The sequence below is a fragment of the Heterostelium album genome (assembly GCF_000004825.1).
Source record: "Heterostelium album PN500 unplaced genomic scaffold PPL_contig12, whole genome shotgun sequence".
Classification (NCBI taxonomy): Eukaryota; Evosea; class Eumycetozoa; order Acytosteliales; family Acytosteliaceae; genus Heterostelium; species Heterostelium album.
Genome location: NW_008805089.1, coordinates 267,804 through 284,985, shown reverse-complemented (window position 1 = coordinate 284,985; position 17,182 = coordinate 267,804). Strand labels below are relative to the sequence as shown.

The 17,182-nt window shown below is 29.4% G+C and overlaps 8 protein-coding genes across 8 annotated transcripts; 5 read left to right on the top strand and 3 right to left on the bottom strand.

The window, feature by feature from the left end:
• Positions 1–35: 35 nt before the first annotated feature.
• PPL_05358 (uncharacterized protein) lies at positions 36–1,313 on the bottom strand (the record flags this gene model as incomplete). The annotated part of the gene is made up of 2 exons (XM_020576243.1): positions 36–1,048; positions 1,295–1,313. 2 exons carry the CDS (start codon positions 1,311–1,313, stop codon positions 36–38), a joined length of 1,032 nt encoding a protein of 343 aa, XP_020433492.1.
• Positions 1,314–1,724: 411 nt separating this feature from the next.
• On the top strand, positions 1,725–3,656 carry PPL_05357 (uncharacterized protein; the record flags this gene model as incomplete). The annotated part of the gene is made up of 7 exons (XM_020576242.1): positions 1,725–2,635; positions 2,730–2,793; positions 2,928–2,954; positions 3,066–3,110; positions 3,191–3,239; positions 3,305–3,475; positions 3,529–3,656. The coding sequence occupies 7 exons, from the start codon at positions 1,725–1,727 to the stop codon at positions 3,654–3,656; spliced, it is 1,395 nt and encodes a 464-aa protein (XP_020433491.1).
• Positions 3,657–4,033: 377 nt separating this feature from the next.
• On the top strand, positions 4,034–4,517 carry rps20 (40S ribosomal protein S20; the record flags this gene model as incomplete). Its single annotated transcript, XM_020576241.1, has 2 exons — positions 4,034–4,342; positions 4,446–4,517. 2 exons carry the CDS (start codon positions 4,034–4,036, stop codon positions 4,515–4,517), a joined length of 381 nt encoding a protein of 126 aa, XP_020433490.1.
• A 1,367-nt stretch (positions 4,518–5,884) lies between these two features.
• On the top strand, positions 5,885–6,456 carry PPL_05355 (uncharacterized protein; the record flags this gene model as incomplete). Its single annotated transcript, XM_020576240.1, has 2 exons — positions 5,885–5,950; positions 6,325–6,456. The coding sequence occupies 2 exons, from the start codon at positions 5,885–5,887 to the stop codon at positions 6,454–6,456; spliced, it is 198 nt and encodes a 65-aa protein (XP_020433489.1).
• Positions 6,457–7,554: 1,098 nt separating this feature from the next.
• psiR (putative extracellular matrix protein) lies at positions 7,555–8,755 on the top strand (the record flags this gene model as incomplete). Its single annotated transcript, XM_020576239.1, has 2 exons — positions 7,555–8,539; positions 8,739–8,755. The coding sequence occupies 2 exons, from the start codon at positions 7,555–7,557 to the stop codon at positions 8,753–8,755; spliced, it is 1,002 nt and encodes a 333-aa protein (XP_020433488.1).
• A 136-nt stretch (positions 8,756–8,891) lies between these two features.
• On the bottom strand, positions 8,892–11,740 carry PPL_05353 (UPF0682 family protein; the record flags this gene model as incomplete). The annotated part of the gene is made up of 9 exons (XM_020576238.1): positions 8,892–9,059; positions 9,272–9,342; positions 9,544–9,988; positions 10,069–10,230; positions 10,298–10,645; positions 10,772–10,820; positions 10,901–11,002; positions 11,085–11,203; positions 11,285–11,740. The coding sequence occupies 9 exons, from the start codon at positions 11,738–11,740 to the stop codon at positions 8,892–8,894; spliced, it is 1,920 nt and encodes a 639-aa protein (XP_020433487.1).
• Positions 11,741–12,140: 400 nt separating this feature from the next.
• On the bottom strand, positions 12,141–13,205 carry PPL_05352 (uncharacterized protein; the record flags this gene model as incomplete). The annotated part of the gene is made up of 1 exon (XM_020576237.1): positions 12,141–13,205. One exon carries the CDS (start codon positions 13,203–13,205, stop codon positions 12,141–12,143), a length of 1,065 nt encoding a protein of 354 aa, XP_020433486.1.
• A 954-nt stretch (positions 13,206–14,159) lies between these two features.
• On the top strand, positions 14,160–16,777 carry dak (deoxyadenosine kinase; the record flags this gene model as incomplete). Its single annotated transcript, XM_020576236.1, has 7 exons — positions 14,160–14,258; positions 14,326–14,373; positions 14,491–14,955; positions 15,026–15,076; positions 15,427–15,556; positions 15,670–15,788; positions 16,517–16,777. The coding sequence occupies 7 exons, from the start codon at positions 14,160–14,162 to the stop codon at positions 16,775–16,777; spliced, it is 1,173 nt and encodes a 390-aa protein (XP_020433485.1).
• Between the last annotated feature and the right edge of the window lie 405 nt (positions 16,778–17,182).

Genomic DNA, 17,182 nt, shown 5'->3' with positions numbered 1-17,182 from the left:
GAGAGAAGAAAGGAAATAGATTAGAAATAGTATTATTATGTCGACTCACTTCTGTCACGATTTGGACTACCACCCTCTTTAGGGGATCCCGATGCGGGATTACCATTGCCTGCACCGTTGGATCTTTCTCTCTCTTCGTAGTCGCTTGGTCTTTCTTCACCACCACCTCTGCTGCTGCTGTGGTAGCTTCCACTCTCTTGTTGGTCACCACCGTTGCTGCTGTTGTAACGATCGGATTCCTCACCACGTCTTTCACGGTCGTCACGACCACCACGTCCATGTCCACGATCGTCACGATCGTCTCTAATGCTTCTCTCGTCACGATCGTCAGCACCACCACGTCTATCACGGTCGTCTCCACCACGTCTGTCACGATCGTCAGCACCACCACGTCTGTCACGGTCGTCACGCTCATCTCTGAATCTATCGTCACGTCCGCTACGTTCGTCACGCTCATCTCTGTATCTGTCGTCACGTCCACTACGTTCGTCACGGTCATATCTGTCGCTACGACGATCCGAGTAACGGTCGTCTCCACCACGTCCACCACGATCGTCACGACCACGGTCATCACGACGATCACCACCACCACGCTCGTCTCTGTAACGATCGCTTTCATATGGGTGATAACGACCACCCTTGTTATCGAGAAGTGTTCCGCGGGTGTCAGCGTACATTGGGTTGCGTGGACGGTGTGGACAGTCACGCGCGAAATGTCCGACACGGTGGCAGTTGAAGCAGGCAGAGTCACGCATGCTACCTCTTGGTCCGTCACCACCTCTCGATCCGTAACGGTCACCACGATCGCCACCGTATCCACCACGATATCCATCACGGTCACGACGTTCACGATCGTCCTTTGCACGCTCTAAAATTACACGGTGTCCATCGATAACACCATCTCGATTCTTTAAAACTTCAACGGCATCACGTTCGTATTTCATTTCGATGAAAGCGTAATCTCCGAATCCCGAATAAACTTCATAGACTGGTCCCCACTTTCTAAAGAAATCTTCAATATCTCTCTTATTTGTACGTTCAGTAATACCTATATATTATTATTTTTTGATTGGGCAAATCAAATAAAGTAGTAATATAAAAAGAAAAATAAAAACAAAATAAGATTTTAGTATATTTTTTTTTTTATTTATAAATCTAAATCTAAATCTAAATCTTATTTTTATTAAAAAACTAAAATCGTTTAAAGTTGTTTTTGTTATCTCTTCTTTCTAAAGATAAAGATAAAGATAAAAATAAAGTATTTATTTAGATATTTAGATATTTAGATATTTACCTTTAACAAAGATCTTCATTTTATAAAATCTTTTTAAAATATTATTATATTATATATATACAAAATTGATTAATAGAAAAAACAATTATAGTTTTAAAATAATAGAAATAAAATGATTAAAATAAAAAAATAATATATCTATTAAGTTTCTTATTATCTAAAAAAAAAAAAAATTGTTCTTAATAGTGACGAAAAAAAAACCAAGTTAATAAAAAAATTAGTTTTCCAATTTTTTTTTTCTGAATTTTTTTCAATTTTGCAAAAACTTTTTACTTTTAACAGTGATCCAACTATTTCCCTCGCTTTTAGATTTATTTTTAAAAATTTGTGGTTTTTTTTAAATTAAAATTGAACAAAGCATCATCATGATCATCAAAACATTATAAATCGTTGTTTTGTTATATATCTAATTTAAATAAAAATAAAAAAAATGAATAATAGTAATAATAATAATAATAATAATAATAATACTTTAAAAAGAACATCAATATCAAATAAACAGCAATCGAATCCATTTCAAAGTGGAAGTGGAAGTGGAAGTGGCAGTGGAATTGGTACCAATTTATTTCAGCAGCAACAACAACAACAACAACAATCACATGATTTTTTAGATCAAAATAAAAATCAAAATCAACAACCACCACAACAAAGAAGATCGTCTCTATACAGATATGTAGAAACACCACCTACACCTATAAATATTTTCACAAAAAGAGCATCGGTCATACCAAATGTAAGTGGGAATGGAAGTGGAAGTGGAAGTGGAATTGGAGCAGTTCCAATGACACCAGTAACACCTATCGCACCAACAAAAAGTGGAATTTATCACAATAACTTTAATACACCTATTTCAAACAGTGGTGGCACTGGTGGCAGTGGCAATCCAATACCAATGACTGCATCAAGAAAGAGTGTAACAGTATCTGCAATCAAACCGAAAGTACATATCTATCCATCGTCTCCAGCCGGCAGCAACTCTGAAAATCAATCGTCGTCATCATCGACATTCCCAATTTCACCGTACAGTAGCAACAGCAATAATATATCGACACAATTCATGGATAACAGTTCATTCTATTGGTCACCCGACGATGTAGATGATATCGATCAGTTGGAGGCACAGGAACTCTTTTATATTCCAGGCAAATCAGATATATCGGTTGACAGTGGCGGCAGCAGCAGCACGATGGCAGACTCTAACAGGTCAACACCAGCTAAAATCAAACCAAAGACAATCAAACAACGTATTCAAGATATAACTTCATATCCTATCAACAAATGGGATGAATACCACGAGGAAGCACTCATTCTTTTCAATCATCCTTTCTACAATTCATGCATGTAAGTTTATTCCAATAGTATCATAATCATCATCATCACCTATGCTAACGAACTAACTAACCAATCATTGAAAACTCATTAACTTCACTTACAGATATGTTTTATGTATAATTTTAAATGCATTACTTTTCGGTTACTCTATTGAACTATTTGGAAATGTAAGTTTACCGTTTACTATCAATCAAATCAATACTAACAACTATTTTTAATATAATACTACCTGTAGTTTATTGGATTTATTCTAGTTATCATTTCAGTTGTAAATTGTTTTTATTATCTTTATTCTAAAAAGAATGTTCATTTATATAGATATACAAGTGTAAGGCTCGATCGAATAACAAATCAATCACAATCAATCAATCAATCAATCACTTCAGAAATAATACTAATACTAATGAATATCTATTATCCAATATTATAATTATTTTAGAATCATTTCCAAAGTCCAAATATGCATATTGAAGCAATTGAAACAGTAATTATCAATCAATTCAATTAGATATTCATTATAATATCAACCAAATATTAATACTTTTACTTACTTATAACTTATAGCCAATGGGATCAGTTGACAATGTCGTTGTTTTAAGTGTTTGGGAACCAAGTATGTATAAAATAATATAATATTAATATTTAATCGAATAATAAGATTAACCTTATTCAATATAGAATTCACATGTAAAACTATCTTTACATTCTTTTCGCCGCTTCACGTAGCATTGATGGTTTCGGCAGGATCTGATTTGAATCGTTTCATCAATTCCACAATTTTATCGATTTTAATATCTTTAGGTGTATGTCATCAATCAAATAACAAAAAAAACAATAATATATTCAATAGTATATACTAAACAACCAACTTTTCTTATTTATTTAGATTTATTTTATTTCAGGAAAATACGATGGAAAGATTAGAGATGAAAAGATATTATTCTCTCAACTATGTGAGGAATACAACCATCAGTTTAAACCAAAACTAGGTACAATGTGTAAAGATGCAGCATCACAAACCTCTAGATAAATAATAAATAAATAAATAATAATAAATAATAAACAATAACAAATATGATTTATCATAATATAAATCATAAATAATAAATAATAATCATTTAATTAATAATAAGATATTAATTAACTTCAATCATCGAAAGATAAATAAATTAAATTATTACAAACGAACGTTACTCTCATTTTGAAAATTTTCTAATTTTTTTATTCGATTTTTTTTTATATTTTATTAATTTCTTTTTTAATAATTATTTTTTTTTGGACTTTCTGTGGGCATGATCGAACAAAAATTGAAAAAAAAAATGAATTTTTTTTTTCTTTACGTCACTCACCTCTGTTTTTGTGTATTATCTCTTTCAACAGAAAGTAAATCCAACGTAACAATCAAACATGTCTATGATGCCACCAAAGAAAGTCGAGGGAGAGCAAGTTGCTGCCCCACAAACCTCAAAGATCTCCATCACTTTGAGCTCAACCAACCCAAAGGCTTTGGAGCGTGTCTGCTCTGATCTCATCGATCTCGCCAAGAAGAAGCGTGTCAGAGCAAAGGGTCCAATCCGTATGCCAAACCGTGTCTTGCGTATCACCACCCGTAAGTCACCATGTGGTGAGGGTACCAACACCTGGGATCGTTTCGAAATGAGAATCCACAAGCGTGTCATCCACATCTTGTCCACCCAAGATTTCCTCAAGGATATGGTAAGTAACAACATAGTTAGATTTATAGAAATCAAAAACATAAAAAAATAGAATACTAATCATTATAATTCAATTACCTATCTTTATTAATTAATAATTATAGAACTCCATCTCCATCGAAATGGGTGTTGATGTTGAAGTCACCATGAACAAGAAGGAAGAAAAGACCAACTAAATTTGCTGTTAGAAATAAAATAACATTTTCTTTGGTGAAATTTCCCTCAGATCTTTAAATTAAAACAAATATTAATTGTACAATATCCATTATCATCATTATTATTATCATTGTTATACCACAATCACAATCATTCAAATCTTTCTATTTGTAAATGTTTATAAATTTTTCTTCTATTTGTTTCAATTCAACTCGAATAATCAACCTTTTTTGTTCAGAATGAAAAGTGCAATATTAAATAGTGTAACTTTCTTTTTAAATTTAATTTAGTTTATTCAATGAAGATCTTTTTATTGTTTAAATAGATTTATTTCTGACCTAATAGATTGGTCTGCCCAATGTTTGGTGCAAAATCATTATACACAAGGGTTATTTAAAGTGTCAAATACCTCTTCTAATTACAGTTACATCTTGATGTTAGAGATCATTTGCTATTCTATCATTGGGTTGATGATCCAATAATATATTACTACATTCTTGTCGTCCTTTTCAAAAATACATTTTGTTTGTTGGAAAAAATGACCAGAAACTGAATCGATGTTCAGTTGAATCAAAATTATAATTCTCTGAAGAGTTGGTTGGTTTATTATATCTATCTATTTCAATCACTGGATATATAACGATATTTAAATAGTATGATCTTGTTTGATCTCGATATATCTTGATATATTAATTTCATGTCATTGGATTTGATTTCTAATTAAAAATTGGTTGTTGGACATATTGCATATATATTGATTGACTGACTGTTATTTATGAAAACTGATCATGTGCCTCTAGAATGATTGTAATGATGTTCGAACATCATTTTACTTTTGTTTGAAGGTTTGGTTTAGAAAAAGTAGATAACTTTAAATTTTTTGAAATTATATTATTGTTCTTAATTATAAAAAAACAAACTTTGACCAATCATTAAGAATCAATCAATCAAATTAATACCAATCAATTCAAGAACAAAAATAGTGGGTGTTTATTTCACCTGACAATAGTGGTGACTTTAGTGTAGAGTAAATTAATAAAACACACATTAAAGAGTGATCCTAAAGTTGATGGATAGTATTGTATCACAAACCAACACACTCACTCACCAAATTAACCACCAAATAACCTATAAATAAAATACGATTTTTCACAGATGATCGTCAATATAAAATGGTGGGGTATAAATTTTTGCAATACTTTTTTTACCCCAGTTTACTGGTTTTGCTGATCATCTTTTTTTCAGTATTTTTTTTTTTATCTTTTTTTTTGTTTTTTACCATACTTTGAGATTTTCAAATAATTTTCAATTCTCAATGAAACTTGATAAAACATTCAGTTTAGTGTGAATTGAATTGATTGATAGATGGATAAAATGATAGACAGATATGAAAAAAAGTAAAAGTGTAAAATTAGTATTTCGAGATTATAATCAATATGATGTTAGTTTTTTAGTAAATTAACACCGGAACAAAAAATAAAAACGCCTTGATAGATTAATAATCATTGAAATGTAAGTAGTTATCTACTGTTTTGTTTTGTTCCCTCTTGTAAAATGTGGATTGTACTGTTTGAAAACACCTCAACTCACACACCACAAAGCCACACTGCTACGGAATGTATAGTGTTAGTATAAGTGTGATTTTTTTCCATCCAATCCTCACTACTACTCCAACAAAAAAAAAACCAATACCAACAATCAAAATATTATAATATATTTCTTTGTTTTGTGGTTGGTTTGTTAGTTTAGTTTTAGTTTAGTTTGGTTGGTTGTTTCGTTAGATAGAATAGAAAATCAAATTAACAAATTGTTTTTTTTTTTGATTAGGTGTGTATTTTTGGTGTCGTGGTTGTTTTTGGGTTTAAATTCTTAGATTTAGATTTGATTTTTTATTGCGGTACCGCTAATGTGATGTTGACAGGCAGCCGACTTGTGTTCGATAATTATAGACTTTATTAAAAAAAGTTGATGATTACGGGTGATGGTGGTTCAGGTGTTTTATGATATTCTCTCGTTTGCAATTATAGGCCCAATCTACTATCCATTTGATTATTGATTAGTGATTATTCACGACCCAAACAATAATTGTAAGGAAATATCAAGATACTGCTCATATAGCCATAACATTGATGATTACTGTTTTCAAGAAATTCTATCAACACTATCTATTGGCACCAGATTTTGGGATCTTCCAACCCACTGGTCTAATCTAATCCAATCCAAATGGAGGATTATTTCCTTTTTTCGATCAATTCCTATTTGAGATCTGGAAAAGAGAGAAAACTATATATCAACCAGCACTCAAGTTCACTTAGATATGCCCCTTTTGAGAGGTTGGAGTGGCTTTTTTCTTCTTCCAAGTTGATTAGCGCCTTGCCAAGCGATCATTGATCGAACCCATGTGGAGGTTTCCAAAACCTATAAATTTGAAACTTCACTCATTTGACAAATCATCAAAACCGAACATACATTTTAAATATCTATCTCTTTCAATTATATATTTCTTTTTTTTTATCTTTATCTTTATATTAAATTCCTGCATTTGTTATTCCCCCGATTTGTTTTGCAAAAACAATATAGTTATCATAATTTTTTCATATATATTTTATATCTTTCTATTCTTTAATTTAAATACCTTAGTTTTTTTCCCTCTAAAACCCAATCGATCTTTTATATCTAAATTTTATTTTAATCAATCGTTTTTTATAACTTATATATCAATTAGATTTCATATTGTTTTTTATTCTCAATATTATTATATCTTATTCTTAATTCATCATCATCATATTTTAATTATTTTCATCATATCATATTCATCACATTTTTTTTGTTCACTCAAGTTTTGATCCAATTCATCTACACTTCACACAACTCTCTTTTTTTTTATATATTTTCTCCTTAATTAATTATAGTAATTAATTAAAATCCCGATTTTTATATTATCTTCTCGATTCATTTTTCCCTAATAATATTACCCATCTTCACACCTTACCTACCAACCATATTTTTTTTTTTTTTTTAACCTTAAATTAATAACCAATTTTCCAAGTTTCAAAAATGTTCAAACAATCAATCATTTTAATTTTATTTATTAGTTTCTCAATTATCAATGTCAATGGACAATTGTCTATTGGTTCAATTGGCGGTGGTCTAAACTATTGCCAACAAACTTGCAATAGCAGAGACAAATGCTATATCGATACCTGCGGTGGAATTGGACAATGTTTCAGCAATCCAGTCAATTGTAATTCCAACGACAAGTGCATTGTCGATTCTTGCCACCCAGTAACTGGATGCTCCCATACACCAAAGACTTGCAATGATTCCAATCCATTCACCCTCGACAGCTGTGATAGTCGTGTTGGCTGCATTAACATTCCATTCACATGCTCCAACGAATCAACTTGTCCAACCAACAACACCAATCCATGTGTCACCCAATTCATTAACAATGGAAAGTGTTGTGAATACTCTACTTCATGCGATGACTTCAATCCATGCACTGTAGACTCTTGCTCCAACTCTACCGGTTGCACTCACACCCCAGTCGTTTGCAATGACAACAATCCATGCACCCAAGATTCTTGTTCCGCCAAAACCGGTGCCTGTGTCTTCACTCCAATCTCGTGTGACGACAACAACAAATGCACTCTCGATTCGTGCAATTCCAATTCGACCTCTGGAAACAACTGTGTTCACACTGAAATCTCCTGTGATGACAACAATCCAAACACCATAGATACCTGTCAACCAAATGTAGGATGTATTCACCATTTGGCTACCACTTGTGATGACAACAACAGATGCACCAACGACTACGTCAACACCACCACCGGACAATGTGAATACAGTCCAAAGACCTGTGGTACCGATACTTTCTGCACCAGATGGTCATGTGATCCAGTCAATGGATGCACTGCCTCTTCACCAAGCTGTGACGATGGTAACCCCTGCACCCTCGATTTCTGTGATTCTTCCACTCAAGCTTGCGCTCACGTCCAAAAGAATTGCAACGACAACAACAGATGCACCTACGACCAATGTAATGTCCAAACAGGTCTTTGTTCCAGTTCACCAATTCCAAATTGCTAATGAAATGGAATATAGATTTTTAATTTGTCCGACATATATATATAATTTAGTTGTTTAATAAATTTTTTAATTTTAAATATAAATTTCTTTACTATTTCAACAAGTTATTCCAGGATTAAAAAAAAGTTTGATGTTTTAATAATAAATAGTTTATTTAAATCCTTAAAATATAAAAAAAAAAAAAGTAGAAACTAGATCATTATAATTATATTATGAATTATAATTAAATAATTTTATCCAAAAACTATTTTTTATTGAATTTTCTTTATCTGTTTTGGATTCGGTCGTATTATATGATAGGTTTAATTATTATTATCAATTGATAGGTTTTGTAGTGGAATATCATTTGCATTAACATTGAACTGTTCTGAGCAATTGAGTGCTGTTGCCAATTGTATCACAGAGTTTAAAACACTTTGATGTAGTAGTATATTTGAAGGAATAGATGGATTACTAGATACCTGATACATCTATTTTTTATAAATTATTATTTGTCAGTAACTAGTAATTAATAATTATCATTTAGCAAAATAAATAAAAAATACTTACAGAACTATCTTGACAGAATTCTTTGTGTAAATGAAATACGGCATGACAGAAAATGAATCTAATTATAAATGTTCTTAAAAAGTCGTCCATCATAAAGAAGCTGAACGATGAATGTAGCTTTGGTGCCTCAAACAAGAGTTTGGCTATGTTGACCATTGCCGACTGAACTATCGACTGATAGTTTGACAGACTCTTTAGCGATATCTTATTGCACGATGTCATATCACAGAATGCACCAAGAGGATCATGTAAAAAGAATGTAAACAAGTTTCCAAATGGTGAATTTCTTTTATTATTACTAATTATTTCTGATTTTATTTTAAAAATAAATAAATAAATAAAAAGTTAGTTGTTAATATAAAATTTATAAATAATAATAATAATAATAGTTTTTTTTATACATACTCTTTGGAGTTGCCAATGGTGAGAGTAATGAGATGAATGGTTGGTTGAATGGTGGAGTTATATCTTTGAAAATGTTGCTGCATTGTGAGTCAATAATTAAAAAGAATGGTTTTCTACAGAAAGGCATCAGATCCATTGGATATAATGCTTCCATCTTAACACCATCCGTATTGATACTACAATTATTATGTTGATTGTTATTATTATTATTATTATTATTGGTTTTATCAGTTGAATTATTATTATGATCATCTGTTTTATTAACTGAAGAAGAAGCAGTAGAGGTAGGAGATGATTTCTGTGGAGTTGGAGATGTAGTTGTTGTCATCGATTTCTGTGAGTTCATCAACAATGCATTTGCATAGGTGCTATCATTGGATTCTTGACTATTCTTTACACCATCGACAGAGAGATATAATAATAATGCTTTATTCTCTCCTAATTCCTAATTTTTTATTATATAATATATTTGTTAATATCTAATTAATTAAATTAAGTTAATTTAATAATGGAATGAATAGTTACTTTTGATGCATTCGAAAGGAATAATAATAGTTGTGTAATGGTTGGTCTGTAAAGTAGATATTTATGTGGGTTCTTCTTCTTTGATGATGATGATGTTCCAGTTGATGTAATATCAGCTAGTTTATGATCCTGTGATGGTTGTTGTTGTTTATCGGATGGATCCTAAAATTGATTTGATTTGATTAGTCTGCTGTTTGTAGATAATTAACATTTGTTATTGGCAACATACTTTAAGTTCAGGTGTTTCATATTCTAATGATTGTGTCATTCTAAACATATCGAGTGTAATCTCACTGAATTTAATTTGATTCTGATGATTACCAACTAGAATGGCTTGTTGTAATATTTGTGTCGATGTAGATGAGTCGGTTGTATTATTATTATTATTATTGTTGTTGTTGTTGTTGCTTGTGGATGAAGATGTTGATGATGTTGATGATGGTGATGTTGTAGCTAATTGTATTAATTGCTGTTGTAATGATGCCGATAGCCGGTGTGAGAGTTGAACGTGTTGGTTGTTGTTGTTGTTGTCGGTGAAAGAGAGGCATTGATCGGCCTGTAGGAATGAGAAGATCTCCTGTATCACAAGAGACCACTCGTGTGCATCGTTCGGCTTGTAGATCTTTGTGTAGTCTTTGACGTGCTTGAACAACTCCTCGACAAGCTCAAACACCACCTTCTTTCTATTGAGCAATAGACAAACCACAATGAATCTGGCATAGTATCTAAGTTGTTTTACCATCATATCTGGCCTATAAATATGATATGTTGTTAGTTAGTTAGTTAATTTAGTTTAGTCTATTAATAACTAACTATAAGTTAACTAACTTACATTTTAGTATCGGAAGAAACATCTTTAAAGTATGATCTTAATCTAATTGCTTCATAGAATATATATGATTCATTTAAATAGTTTGTATCACTTGTTCTTAAACTAAATAGTTATTAATAAATAGTTATTAATAAATAATATTGTATAATATAATGCTGATTGTAAATATGTAACATTAACATACTAATAGTGATAATATAACTGTCCTATCTTTGATGCAATTTCACCGATTTCACATCTCTTTAAACCATATTTTGTTTTATCTTCTAAAATTGATCTATATAATTGTTGATGTTTCCAAAGCTATACAATTATAATATAATAATATTTAATTAGTATTTGTATTGTATTACTAGTATAGTAGATTGTTGTTAACAAACATACTTTTGTATATAATTCAAATGTCTTTTGAAAGAAAGGTTGCCATTGTCTACCGAATTGAGGAAGGTCACGTAAACCAACAAATAAACGCTGTGATTTTCTCAATAGATGTTCGAATGTCTTTACTGCATCTTGTTGTTGTAATTGTTGTGTATTTCCATTGCTTGTAGCTGTTGATGTACCTGTATTATTACTTGATGTACCATTTATATTACTACTATTGCTTGTTGATGATGATGATGATGATGATGATGATTGTTGCTGCTGTGAAGACATTGTTGTCGATGATGTATTTGTATTGGCTGAATTGACTGTAGTAGTATTTGAAGAAGATGATGTTGTTGCTGTTGTTGTTGTTGGTGCTGCTGCTGGTGTTGTTGTAGTTGATGCTGTTGATGCTGGTGTCGATGTAGTTGTAGTTGATGCTGCTGGTGTTGTTGTTGTTGTTGTTTTATCCATTATTCTCTTTAAATATTAATAATATGTAATTAAACAATTTAATTAAATATTAATAAATAAATCAAAATAAATCAAAATAAAACAATTGATTATCTTTCTCTTCTTCTTCTTCTTCCTCTTTAATAATTAATCATAAAATTATTATTATTATAAAAGTAATTATAAGACTTTTAAAAGTTAATGGACATTGGGAAACTGAAAGGTGAAAAAACATGTTGATAAAAAAAAAAAAAAAAAAAGAGATTTTTTCAAATATATTTTGGGTTGAAGCATTTCATTTTTATTTATTTTCAATTAATTGTTAAAAAGGTATGATAGTATTGATAGATTGACTATAATAGATGGATAGATAGATAAGTATGATGTATGATAACAATTAAAATTAGGTTTTAAATATAATTTAAATATTATTTGTTGTTGCTGTTGTTAAATTATTGTTATTATTGTTGTTATTGTTATTGTTGTTGACTGTTGTAGTTGTGTTTTGTTGATTAAAACTAAGATCATTGATGAATGCCGATGCCTCTGTTGGATATTCATCTTCGAGACTGAGATCTAGGTAGAGACCTCTGTTTGATTCCGAAGCGTATCTGATGTCTTCGGCGAGATTAGCGATCAGTTCAAAGGTCTCTGATATCTGACGATAATGAGTACTCTCATGACGATCACCGATATTCTGATTGATACCAAACACAAAAGTACCGATACACTTTGCAATAATCATACATCCAACCTTTTCATGTAAAAGACCTTCTTTCTCTTTGGTATTACAATTCAATGAATTCATGCTATTATTATCACTACTTGTTGTTGAAATACATGATTCCGTTGGTGAAACAGCAATATTATTATTAGTTGTAGTTGGAGAGGTTGATGTTGATTCTTCATTATTGTTGTTACTATTTTTAATTATATTATAATCTTCTAAATTCTTTCTAACGTTATTCACACTTTTTGATAGGATTTTAAATGAATCGAGACACTCGGTGAATAGTTCAATTAAGGTTGGTTCACGTTGTTTCGATCGGGCAACACGTAGTCCATCGAATTGCGTGGTGAACATAATGGAATTCTTCGATTTGGCTACGACATAGTAGTTGGTTCCATTGATACGCAGCTGCTTACCAATGATAGAGGTCAGTTTCATATTCTGAAAGAGTTGCTTCACCAAGAGAATCTGGTCCGGTTCAATCGAGAATTGATTCTCATAGAGGAAATGACCACCCTTATCCATCATTGCCAGAGAACTGATATTGCCATGAGTAAAAAACATATCCATTTGCTCAGCACTAATGGTGGTACGAGTTGGAATTCCACTTCCATTGCCAACGGCATTCATATTATTAATATAATCTATATTATTATTATTATCTATTTCAACATTTGTAAATTGTTTTTCTTCATTTTCAATATTATTTAAATTATTACAAGTTAAAATACTTGTATCAACTAAAACACTTGACATTTTATTATTATAAATATTATTATTATTTATTTTAATATAATTATTCTTATTATTAATATTATTATTTTATTTAATCCAAAAAATTATTTTAAAAATAGGATATTGTTTTTTTTAACAAATAAATAATGAAATTTAAAATATTACTTATTTCTTTAAAATAACAAACTTAAACAAGTTTTAAGAAAACCCTTCATGATTTTTAATATTCGTTATAATCTGAATCATATCAAGATATAAAAAGATAGATTTAGAAATATATTTACGAGTTTTTATTGTTTTGATACCACCACATTTTTAAAACACCACAAATCAAACAAATAATTTAAATTTTTTCCAAATTTCTTTGTTTTTTTTTGTTGTTTTACAAACAACGAATTAACACAATTATTAAAGTACTTAAATATATAAGAGGGGCTAGTTTTTGTAGATAATTTAAAAAAAAAAAAACAGAACAAAAGTAAGTAAAAGATCAAGATCAACTAATATAAAATGAGAATTTAATTAAGTATAAGCATTATTGCTAATAATAAAAATGAAATTAAATTGAAATGAAACCTTTTTGACTATGACAATTTTGAAAATCTAATTAATATCTTTGTTTTTTTTATAATTAAATGATTATTTTATTTACGGACCAGTAATGGATTAAAATAATCTTAATATATATAAAATTATTATATTGTAGATCAATAACAAAAATAAAAGTATTTCAATTTCTAAAAGAATAAACCGCTTATTATTCTTTTAAATAAGTTATTTAATAAAAATATAAAATATTATTTTATTAAACTTCATTATAATTTGTCCTGATCATTTTCCAACCTTTTAGACAATTTTAATCATATTGTTTACGTCGTGATATTGAGATTTTGAAAATCTCATAAATTTTGTAAAGTCATTTAATTTTTAATAGATAAATCAAAAAATAAATCAATAAATATATATAAAAAGACAATGAGCAGATCAGATTCACCAGTTTACTCAATATTTAGAGGAAATGATCAATTGGAAGCATTACATATAGGTATATCAGGTCTTATCGGTGTTGGTAAGGTATGTATAACCTATACAATATATGGAATGTAATAAGACCAAGTACTGATATTATGTAAACAACTAGACAACATTATGTACAGCATTAGGAAAAGTTTTGAATTTACCAACTTATGTATGTTAAAAATATAGTTATATAATATACAATCAATCATTCATCATTGATTAATCTAATTGTATGATGATTGATTATTATTATTATTATCATGTGATCATATGATCTATCTATCAGTATGAAGGTGTTATCGATAATGCATATCTAGAAGATTTCTATAAGGATCCAAAGAAGTATAGCTTTCCTCTACAGATCTACTTGTTGAATCAACGATTTCAACAACAGCAATTGATCATCTGGCAAGGCAAAGGTGGTGTACAGGACAGAACGATATACGAGGACAGTGTTTTCGCAAAGATGCTCATGGAGAGTGGCAATATGGAGAAGAGAGACTACGAAACCTATTGTTCGATGTTCAGGAACCTTTCAAACTTTATGAGAATACCCAACTTGATCGTACACCTCGATGTCTCACCACAAGAATCACTCAATCGCATCAGACTACGTAACCGAGATTGCGAAAAAGGAATTACACTCGATTACCTCGTTGCTCTAGATCGTGCCTATCAAGAGTTCCTCCAAGACATCTCAAAGTATATAGCTGTGATACGTGTTAATTGGGGTGAATATAAAGATGCTGAAGTAAGTTCATGAACATGTTGTTTTTGTACAATCAAACAAACTAACAATTCAACTAAATCATTTTATTTAGGAATTAGCAGCTGAAATCAAAAAAGAATATTTAAAGATGAGAAATATTCATGTATTAGAATTTGAAAATAAGAATCAATAATAATAATAATAATAAGAATAATATAGTCAATATTTGATTAAAATCGTATAACTAAATCCTAATAGATTTATAAGTTATATATCACCACCACCACCACCAACTTATAATTAATTGTAATTATTATATTAATAATCCAATGTATTTGGTTACTATTAACCAAATATATATAAATAAATAAATTTCCAAATGTCATTCTTTAATTGTTTGACTTTCATTTTGACTGAAAAAACAAACTTTGTTATTTCTCACTTTTTGTTTTTTAATATCGTACTTTAAATTTTAATAGATTTATTATATTATTATTATATATTATTATAAAGATGAGAAAAACAGTTATACATAATGGTGAAGTGAAACAGATAGATGTTAAAAATATATATGAAAGAGAGAAAGACATGGATGATACAGATGTTGAATTTCATTACTTTTTCACTAAAGACAATATTAAAAGTAATAAATATTAATAAGTCTAATGTGATTTCTTTATATTCATATCATTAACATGTTCATACATTTAAATATGCAAACTATAGAAACAATTGTAAATAATAAAATAAATATAGTTAAATTCTTTATATGGTTATTCTTTCAATATCTGGCAGTTAAGATTGAATTTGGTGCTGTATTCTTTGTTATAAGTGTCGCTGTATATATGTTTAGAAATCTAGGTAAAAAACAAAAGGTAAATAAATAATGTTATTATTATTAGACGCTGTGATAAGAGTATATAATATAAGTTTAAACTAACTGACCAACAACTATATTTTCTTAGGGAGAAATAAGTGCGTATAGTGTATTTAATAAGAATCATCAATCTATTCTTGGATCGGTGACTAGAGATCAATTGGAAGGTTCAATGGGATTGAGATACAATCATAATCAATAATAACAACAACAAATTGTATACATTAAATAAAATAACAAACTATTGTAATAAAGTAATAAATCATTCAAATTCGATTTTTTTAGAATTGTGAAAAGCAATTGTAATCACAAATTTTATATCAACATTACACTTTTATTATATAAAATACACTCTTATTCGATATAAAATTTGTGATTACTGTTACTCTTCACCATTCTAATCCTAACAAAAAACAAACAAAAAAAACATAATATTATCCAAATTGTTACATAATAATAATAAATCATATTCACTCATAACTAATGAATGATCATTTCATTCATTTCTATATATATATATTTCGAATATAATATGTACTATTTAAATTAATATGTTTTGTTTAGGTGTTCATATCATTTTGTCATTTATTTTTTTGAAATTATTTTTTCTTTTTTTTTTTTTTTTTTTTTCATTGTTGGTGTTGAACAAACAACCGATTAAAAACACGAAATAATTTTGTCATTTATATATTTATTTTGCATTAGATAATCTATATCATATAATAGAATATAAGAAAGATGTCGAGAAAGTTAACAAAGCAAGAAGAAGAGAGAATCACTCATGCCATCAATAAGATGCAGATGAAAGAGGTCATCAATACCACTTTCCAAATCACCAATCACTGTTTCGAAGCCTGCATTAACAACTTTAGATTGAGAAAGTTGGACAACGACGAAGAATTGTGTGTATACAAATGTATCGAAAAGAACGAGAAATTCGCTATGGTACTCGCTGAGCACTTTGCCAAGATTGAACAACAACAATAAACAAAACAAAACAAAACAACTTTTAAATTTAAAACAATATTAAATATAATGCAGCGCAACTACTCAACAACAAAATACAACAATAATAATAATATAATCATTTAGTCTACAACACAACAAAATAGATAGAACAGAACAGAAAAGAATACACAACAAAAGATTATTATTATGAAAATGAGAAACTACTCTCTACTTCATTTCCCTCCTTACACCTCCAACATCCTCAAACAAACCATTTTAAAATCTCTCATCTAACAAAGAGAGATAATAAATTATATCTAAAATTATCTAAACAAAAATAACTATTTTTATTTATTTTTTGTAAATTATTTACAAAAAAACAAACATATGTAATATTTATTTATCAAGTATGTTTTGTTTTAGATTAAACTATCATCTTAATAT